The sequence below is a fragment of the Chrysochloris asiatica genome, unplaced genomic scaffold (genome assembly GCF_000296735.1).
Source record: "Chrysochloris asiatica unplaced genomic scaffold, ChrAsi1.0 scaffold00181, whole genome shotgun sequence".
Classification (NCBI taxonomy): Eukaryota; Metazoa; Chordata; class Mammalia; order Afrosoricida; family Chrysochloridae; genus Chrysochloris; species Chrysochloris asiatica.
In genome coordinates, this window is record NW_006408699.1 from 2,870,799 (window position 1) to 2,880,840 (window position 10,042).

General features: G+C 39.2%; 1 protein-coding gene across 1 annotated transcript in view; it reads left to right on the top strand.

The window, feature by feature from the left end:
* The window catches only part of LY75 (lymphocyte antigen 75), a 127,460-nt gene extending 122,374 nt beyond the window's left edge, over positions 1-5,086 (top strand). Inside the window, exons 34-35 of the mRNA XM_006872043.1 lie at positions 1,356-1,526; positions 4,908-5,086. Of these exons, the coding sequence (XP_006872105.1) occupies positions 1,356-1,526; positions 4,908-5,086 (350 nt within the window). The remainder of the gene's footprint in view (positions 1-1,355; positions 1,527-4,907) is intronic.
* Positions 5,087-10,042: the final 4,956 nt, after the last annotated feature.

Here is a 10,042-nt window from a genome sequence, read left to right on the forward strand (position 1 = left end):
GGAAGAAGTGCAGCCAGAGTGCTCCTTGGAGGCCAGGATGGCCAAACTTCATCTCTCATACTTCAGACATATTGTCAGGAGGGACCAGTCGCTGGGGAAGGATATCATGTTTGGTAAGATGGAGGGTCAGAGAAAAAGAGGAAGACCCCTAGTGAGATGGATTGGCCAAGTGGCAGCATCGATGGGCTCAAGTGTGACAACAATTGTGAGGTTGGTCCAGGACTGGGCAGTGTTTTGTTCTGTTGTGCATAGGGTTGCTATGAGTCGACACCACCTCAGTGGCACCTAACAAGAACAACAACAGCAACTGACTCTTCTGGAGGCTTTCAAATTCGGAATGAATAAATCTGTAACTTATTAGTAATAATGGAAACCACAAGTGAGATAGAAAATAAGTTTGAATCAACTGCATTTATACTGGAGATGTCCTCCTAAAACATGTTTTTTTTTCTTCTACACCAATGTCCAGGTCCACTGTGTCCCCACAAAGAACCCATGACTTGATTTCCTAGAGTTCTAGTGTCTTATACCCCATGCATTTTTCAGCTGATAGCTCTGCATTCAAAAAGTTATCTTATTGTCCCCTTCTCTCTTTGAGCATTTTTGCCGTAAATCTAAACCAATTCCTAATAGTGATTTTTCCCTCTAACTTAATAAAAATCCACTAATGGATGAAAAGAGAATTTATGGAAGAATTCTTCATAAGGAAATAACAGATACAGGGTTTAAGTGAACTTGGAATTTATGAAGAATGGATTAAGAGTAAAAATTTGATAGAATAGGAAGTCTGTTTCACAGCTGAATTTTAAATCAGTGAAATAAATATGAATTCCAGAATAATACTTTAGTTGTGTTTACGTTATCACCACAAGGTGGCGCCGTGTCAGCTGAAAAATAAAAATGGAGTCATGGGGAAAGAAGGGGCCTTTCCAAGTCCACCATTCTAGACCTTTCCTCCTCACCAATCCATCTTTAATGATAGGAGGTCTTTTCATTGGAATGGTTCTTTAGAACACTATCCCTTGCACAATAAATATGCAAACATTCTGAAATCCCAGTGCTCTTCAATGAAACATTCTACAAAGATGGAAATGTTCTACATGTATTCAGTCCAATGCAGTAGTTACTAGCCACATACGGTTTATAATATGACTTGAAATATGAGTAGTGCAACAGAAGGGCTGATTTTTTTCCCCTCTGTTGTAAGAAATTGAATTCTAAATATCCACATATGGTTAGTGACTGTCATTATTATACAGTGTAATTCACTTAAATGAGTTATATGAACCTTAATGCCTTTTTAATTTAATAATTTAGTATCAGTAAATATAGTTGTTTTTCATTTCTTTCTTCAGACCAGTCTTGGAGTTGGTTAGATGGATCAGTAGTGACATTTGTCAAATGGGAAAACAAAAATAAGAATGGTGGTGGTGGAAAATGTAGCATTTTGTTAGCTTCAAATGAAACTTGGAAAACAGTTGAATGTTCACATGGCTATGGAAGAGTTGTCTGCAAAACTCCTTTAGGTAAGTATGTAGCCTGTCCTTAACTAATATTTTTGCAGAACAGGTCAGTAAATATACAGTTCAATTATGTGCATAGTGTTGTACTTGGCCCTGAAGTATTTTGTCTGTAAAGTATATACAAAGCCTTTCCCCTGAAATACAGTTATTGATTATAAGGAAAAATAAATCTGCAAAATGTGCATGGCTCCCATATGGAACTATTAAACAGTCTGAAGTCTGTATAACTGTTTCTTAATAAGTATGGGGAAGTCCTGGTGTGGCATTGTAAGATAACGCACTGGACCGTAAGGTCAGCTTCAACTGCAAGGTCAGCAGTTCAAACCCAGTCACTCCTCAGAAACTCTATATAGGGTCACTATGAGTCAGAACCAACTAAACGCCACTTCACAACAACATCAAAATAAGCATGGAAGCTTCCAGAGTATAAGGAGGTAATTTTTTTGAGGATATTTTTAAGTTTATTTTACTCTATAATGTGAAAATGTAAAAGCTTAAAGACCTATTTTTGCAGTTTGTTATTTCCCTTCTGCATTTCCATAAAACTCATGATGAACTTAAAAACAATGCAAAACCAGATTTAATTACTCACAGCTTTCTGGGTATTTGTAGGAAATCATATATTGAAATTATATTTCATCATTAATTGATATATAAAAAACACAAAATATTGCCTTAACTTATTTTTTGAAGGAAAAGCTCCAACTATTTCATAACAGCATTTTCTAAGGTTTAGCATTAGAATATCCATTTTGGTACACAAATATTATTGATAAAATCCTAGGTGTTCAGTATCTATATACTTATTAATTGATTCAACAAATATTCATAGTGTCTATTGTATGTCATGGAATCCTGGTGTGGAGCTGTAGGAATAAAGCACTGAGCTACAAGGTTAGTTGCTATGAGTCGGAACCAACTCGACAGCACTTAAAAACAATAACAACTATATGTCATGATCTGTTCTATGGTCTGAGATGTACCAATGAACTATATAGATAAGGTCCCTGTTCTTACACAGCCTATAGTAGAGTGGAAGAAGACAAGTAAGAAATAAATAAAAAATAAACAGGTATATTCTTAAAAAGAGAAAAAAATATTAAATAGTTGTAAACTTGGTGCAAAAAATTGAAGGGTGAAGTGACCAAGATTCCATGGGTAGCTACTCTAGATTGGATCATCAGGGAAGATGTTGTAAGGCAGGTGACAGGCATTGACAGGACGGCCAAGCAAAGATCTGGGGGAAAGGCATATCAGACAGCAGTACCAGCTGGAGTCAGGATAAGCTTGCTAAGAGCTCAAGGAAGAGTAGAACGGTAGGCAGGTGCCAGACATGTAGAGCTTTGGAAACAGGGCCAAGAGATCTGGTTCTATTATAGGTAGAATGGATAGCAACTGAGAAATTTGGGGGGTGATTGGGAACAAGGCTGTTGTATGTTGTCAAGTCCATTCTGTCTCATAATGATCCTGTATAGGGTTTTCAAGAGCCACTGGTGGATTTGAACTGCCAACCTTGAGATGACCAGTTCAGTGCTTGTCCTACCACACTACACCAGGGTGCTTCGCCAGGGAACAGGGTTGTTGTTGAGTTGGTCCCAACTTAACTAACCCGGAATAGAGTTTCCAATGAGTAGCTGGTGGGTTTGAACCACCAACCTTGTGGTCAGCAGTCCAGTGCTTATCCTACAGCGCCACACCAGGGTGGTTAAGTCGGTTCTAGTTCCTCTATTTTGAGCTGTCTTTATGGAAATGAGATTTTCACAAATTAGTAACTAGAATGCAGTTGGACACATGAGCGAGGACAGGGCTGAGGGTCCTCATCTTAGAAATGGTATTTATAGCTATGGGACAGAATGACTTCATCTAAGGAGTATACAAGATGGAGAAGGGGTCTGGGACAGCATTTGAAGTTTCATTGGTAGGAATTAAATGAGGTAATTGCAGAAACTTAAATAGCTTTTTAAAGCAGAGGTGGGGAACATCCGGCCCTTGGACTGTATTGTTGTTGTTGTTGTTGTTGTTAAGTGCCATCAAGTCGGTTGCAACTCATAGGGACCCTGTATAGGGTTTCCAAGGAACAGCTGGTAAGCTTGAACCACCGACCTTGCAGTTCAAATGGCTTTGCAGTCTGGCGCATTAACCCACAGCTCCACACATTTGGTCTGGCCTTGCCAAGGCAGCTCCAGTCATCACTTGTTCTTGTTGTTGTTAAATGCCATTGAGTCAATTCTGACTCATAGCAACCCTATATAGGGTTTCCAAGGAGCGACTGGTGAGTTTGAGGTGTTAACCTTGTGGTTTGAGGTGTTAGCCTTGTGGTTCAAACTGACCATGAGGTTGAGTGCTTATCCTATGGTGCCACACCAGGACTCCTGCCATTAGGGGTGAGCTAATTAAATGGTTGACTAAATCTGTTGTTATTAAGTGCCGTTGAGTTGGTTCTGACTCTTAGCATCCTGTATAGGGTTTCCAAGGAGCATCTGGTGTGTTTGAACTGCCAGCCTTTTGGTTCAAACCGATTTAACGATTCAGTGCTTATCCTACAGCGCTACACCATGACTCCCTTGACCAAATATTTGTTGTTGTTAAGTGCCATGGAGTCGGTTCCGACTTATAGCGACTCTGTATAGAGTTTCCGAGGAGCAGCTGGTGAGTTTGAACGGCCATCCTTGCAGTTCAGTCAGACCTAGCAGTCCAGCGCATTAACCCAAAGCACCACATCAGGACTCCTGACCAAATATAGTTGGTAATTTTTTTATGGCTTGTGAATGATGTTATAAATTTTAACCAAATAAAAGGTTCCTCACCACTGTTTTAGAGCAAGCCGTACTTTATTTGTCCGTAAGTGAATCAAACATGAAAATTTGTTGTTGTTGTTGCATGCGATGGAGTCGGTTCAGACTCATAGCGACCCTGTACAGGGTTTCCAAGGCTGTAAATATTTACAGGAGCAGAAAGCCTCATCTTTCTCCCATGGAACAGCTGGTAGTTTCAAACTGCTGACCCTGAGGTTAGCAGCCCGATTTGTAACCACTACGCTCCCGTTTTTTAGCAACTTGTTAAGAAAGGAAGGAGTGATAGTAGGAGTAATAGTCCCAGATGATGGAAAGGGAAAGTGAGGCTGATGACAGAGCTTAAATTTCTTTGAAAGAAAATTTCTATAGTAATGAAAGGATTTGAATAAAATGGAAAACACTTAAACTTGAAAAGAATGCACTGAAGTGTTTGATAATAAGTTTGAATTCTGTGTTAATATTAAGAAACAATCAAGTACCTTTTTTATATAGAGAGCTTAAAAATATGACACTCAGCTTAATGTACAAATTCAATAATAATGACCACTTTTGTATTTCCCTCCTCCAATTTCAAATCTTTCTGTACCAGGCCCTGATTACAAAGGAATAGGTATCACACTTGCAGTGCTAAGTCTCTTAGTGCTCATCAGTGGACTCATTTGGTGGCTCTTCCAAAGGAAGCAATTACACTGGGCAGGCTTCTCTTCAATTCGATATGAACAAGGAGTGAATGAAGATGAAATTATGCTTCCATCTTTCCATGACTGAATTTCTTATTAAAGTTTGCTAATTTGCACTAATGTCTTAGGGGAAATGAGCCATTTGAAGTTGTCTAGTGTCAGTATTTACTGTATCCCAAAGTAGAAACCCTAAATACTTTCCCTGTTGTTTAGTTGTTACCCTAGTAGCCATAATTCATTGTCCACTAAATGCTATGTTGGTAACTCTAATAGATTAGAGAAACTGGAATTGAAGTCCAAATTGTTTGTAGTAAGCTTAATGTATATTTTCTCTGAAAGAATGTGGTTGGTAACTGGGATATGTATGTATACTTAAGGGCATTTTAACACAGCTTGTTAGAAAATTTGAATCAGTATATTACTATGCTAGTTCACATATCAACCTTTCACTGTTTAGGAACATCTTGCCAAATTCAAAAAGAATACCTCACAGTACAAATCAACTGTAAATAATATCACCATTGTTTTAAAATAGTCATTTGTAGCATTTGGGGAAAAAAATGATTAAATAAACAGCATGTTTATTTTTTACACAGTGAAACTATACCTCTAGGCAAGATGATTCTTAGGCTGTTTGTGGTGCAGCGAATATTTAATACGTCTCTTCTAGTCTTTGCAACTCCTACAATGTTTTTGCCCTGATGGGTCTGGCTAAAAGAAGGTGGGAGAAGATGCTGACAGGATTATGTGAGTCCATTGTGAGTCACTAACAGGGTTCTTTGTAATTGTAAAAGCCTCGAACTCTAACGTTTATAAAATAAGCCATCTCAGAAATGGGAAGTGGGGAAATCTTAGTACCAACAAAGAAGACCCATGAGAGGAGTGTGTCCGTTGGATCCTGAGATCCCAGCTCATTGATCCTCCTCAGCCCAGGGACAGAAAGCTTTGACACTGAAGGAACAGCAGAGGAACAGTAGCTGCAGAACCAAGAGCCAGAGCACCAGACAGAGCAATGGGCTTCCCAGTCCACAAAGCTGAGTGACTTTGGGCAGGATGCTTGCTTACAGAGTGGGTTGCCTCCAGACACTTAAGTGAGGGGGTTAAGTTTTCTGACCCATCGAACTAGAGTGGGCATTTATCAGCAGCCCTAACACTGAAGGGACAGAGAGGCCAGACCATGGACATGGCTGAAGAGAGGCCGCCCTGACTAGAACAACTGTGCACTGACCCTGAATTGTAACCTGTTAAGTTCCCTAATAGACCCCATAACTGTGAGTATGGGGTTTGAGTTCTGTGTGGCCATTGCAATGAATTCTTGAACTCAGTTGAGTAGAAAGTGTTGTAGGAGGGATGACTTGGTGCCCTTTTTTTGCACTAATCCAAAGATATTTCATACCAAGATTATTGGCTCAGAATTATGAATACTAAGTGGAGTGGGAAACATTATGGGTCAAATTCTTAGAATGGGACACTTGGAAAAAGTGACATGAGCACTTCCACGAGCCTGATGTATGACACTTGGTGACTGCCAGGTCTGTGAAACTTGACTCACATTCACACGGTGAATTCACATAGTGGCTTCACATGGTGGCACAGTCAGCCACCATCTTTGAGCCGAGCAATGCTGGTTTCTATTCATCCTATCAAGAGATTTGGTTGCTATGCAACACGCATGCTGCCCTTGTTTTCAAAGAGAGAGATCAAGTTTTGACCCATATTTTTCCCATTCTGGTTAGTGTTACACTTCATCCACATTACAAAAATTCTGGTTCTTTCTAGTGTTGTTCACCCATGACTGAACAAGGTTGCACCGATTAGAAGTCCTATAATCGACTAAGGATAACAGTTTTTGAAAAGCATACGAATTTAATACTTCAGATGGCATGCCGGATCTGACTAAGAGTTTGATATTGGTTTGTTGTTTTTTTATATGAGCTGAACAGAGAAAGAGTCAATGAAGAAAATCATTTGTATAACCTGCATTTGTAAAAATGAAGACTTCACAATGAAATTAGAAACCTTGTGATTACTACTAAAATATTTTAAATTATGAATAATTAATGAAATATTTTGTGACTACCACCTAAATTTTACTACCTAGAATATATTATTAATAACAGCTTCAGTAGGACACAATGAATGTTTTATTCAGTGTTTAATGTATATTTGTATTCTAGTTTTTTTTTTTCTTATAAAGCACATTTTATAGTGTAGCGTGTTTATACTATGATAATGTTGTAAATAATTTTCAAAGAGGGTTTTTATTCTGCAGTTGTCCTGGAATATTTTTTTATTAAATGTATGTAATTAGTTTTCTTCCCCTAGATCTGTATAATGTAATAAAGACTTTATTCCCAAAACTTAGCCAAATTGATGCAAAAAGTACAGCTACATATAGTTGTGATGCAATAAAGTTGTTTTCTTTTATCTTTTTAGTAGAAGTGTTGGAGTTGATCCTTACTAGGGGGAAAAATCTCTACATAGAACTTTATTATGTCAGGCATGTAGTAAAGAGAGAGGCATCATTTTACAGATTTTATGTGTATTTTTTAAAGAATAAATAGAATCACTTCTACATCTCTGAATGTTTGATTTTAGTCTCCTTTTCAGATTCCACTTGTTTGGAAAAGGAGCCTTAGTGGCATGGTTAGTTAAAAACTCATTGGGTACCTGTGGATATTCATCAGCTACATGCTCAAATTTCTGATATAAGTAATTCTCAAAGTGAGCACTGAGTGGCTACTAATTTGCTACCCCTGCTAGAGATTAAGATCCACTAAGAACTTGATTGAACCTCAGCATAGTGATCCTGCTTGGTCACCTTAGAGTGGGTGGTGGTCTAGCAACGTCTAGCGTATGGGGTCCCCAGCTGGTCTCCTCCTTCCCTGCCTTCTTCGGATGGTGGCTGCTTATGCTGGATGTGTGGCCAGAGACGGGTAAAGATCACGTGGAACCTCGGCAACCTAAGACAGAGCCATTGCCATGCTGCAATGAGTTTTGATGACAGGTAAGACGGAGGAATTCGCACTGACCGCCTAAGACAGGCAGCGTCCCTTAAACAAATAATAAATAAGGGGGAAACTGATGCAGACCTTGCAGACCTGGCCAGGAGTTCAAGGCCCTGTGGACCCAAGTGTTGCAGACCGTCCAAACCACAGGCTCTGAGGATCAGACTTTAACTACCTAGCAGACATAGCAAACTGTCCCTCATCTGATTATTCAGTTATGCTTGTTAGTAATCGCATAAATGAGCCCTGGATATCCACAGATAAATGTTAAAACCTTTCCTAAATGCTGAGACTGTAAATTCCAAAAAGGCAAAGTTCCCCCCCACCCCCACCCCCAAAAAAAGAGGGTAGAGAGAAACACTGTTAACTGATGATGTATGGAGGGGATTATAATCAATGTAATGAAACAAGTCATATGAATGGTTGAACGTGAAACTGATGATGTGCCCTGTATACTTTCACTCAATCCACAATAAAAACCTTAAAAAAAAACTCATTGGGTAACTGATAGTTCAGCAGTAGTTTGGATCCAGTAGCAGCGGTTCCATGGGAGAAAGATGGAGCACTCTGCTTCTGCAATGATTACAGCCTTGGAAACTCTATGGGGGCAGTTCTGTTCTATAGGGTCACTGTGAGTGGGAATCAACTCAGTGACAATGCAGTTTGGTGTTTCTTTAACTATCAAGATCAGCAGTGATTCTATCTGCATTCCACTTTCCAAATTTTTCATTCTTTGTGTTCTCCTTAGGAGATCCTACCTACTCCCCAAGACACTAAACAATTATTTTTAAACCTCTAGTTCAAATAGATAATTCCAAGTTCTTATTTCCAACTACCCACTGGACAATCTACACATGAAAGTTCTATTCTACAAATTCAGAACTATCTATATTATCTTCTGTTCTCTGTTTACCCCTGTTTCAGATACCTCAGAAAAACCAAAGATGGTTCTCCCTAACTAACCCCCAATCCCATACTTGATCAGCAAAATTGATGTTCCAATATAAGGTACCTAATTAAGCAAGTGAAGAGACCCAATGATTAAATTCTTACTGTTAAGTGCCTTCAAGTCGGTTCCAATCCATAGCAACCCTATATAGGGTTTCCAAGGAGCAGCTGGTGAGATTGAGCCACCAAACATGAGGTTCCAACAGACTTTGCAGTCTAGCACATTAACCCACAGCACCATACCAGGACCCCAATGATTAAATATAAGGAACAAATAAATTTCCTTCCTTTGCTCCCGCATGCTCCCATTCCTGAACCTAAGGCAAGATCATATTATCTGGGATTTTCCCCTTGCAAATGGTTGTTAAAATACAGAGAACCCCAAGTTCTGATCCTACTGCTGAGGTTTTGTGTGTGGGTGTCACAAGTATCTGATTCTTTTACATTAAACCACCCACCATGCCTGTTGAGTTAGTTACAACTCAGAATGGCCTTGTAGGACAGAGCAGAATGGTTCTATAGGTGTCTTCACAGGGACAGACAGCTTTCTCTTCTAAAAACCTCTTGGATAAGCAAAAATCTCATGTTAATCATCTTTCTTATGAAGATAAATTTACACTCATTCTCAAAAACTTTTTTATGCGTACATTCATGAGCTGTACAAAGCTATCTCTAATTCCCTGTCTAGTCTAAATTTCTATTCTCACTATATGTAAACCTCAACAAAAATCAGTGACCCTAGGATGAGAGCTGCCCAGATGATGCAACCAAAGAACAAGGGGAAATGAACTGAGGGTATGGTGTCTAGGCTGGATGGAGAAGGGAGAACTGAGAGGCTGACCAAAAAAAGAAGTTCAGGGAATGAGGCCAAAGTGGAGGCAAGCAAGACAGAGAAAGAAAATTCAAATATGAAGTATGATTGGAGAGTAGCACATTATAGAGATTTTCATGAATTGCCTTTTACTTCATAGAAGTAGTTGTTGTTGTTGTTGTTGTTACGTGCCGTCGAGTCGGTTCCGACCCATAGCGACCCTGTACAGGGTTTCCGAGGGTGTAAATCCTTACGGGAGTAGAAAGCCTCATCTTTC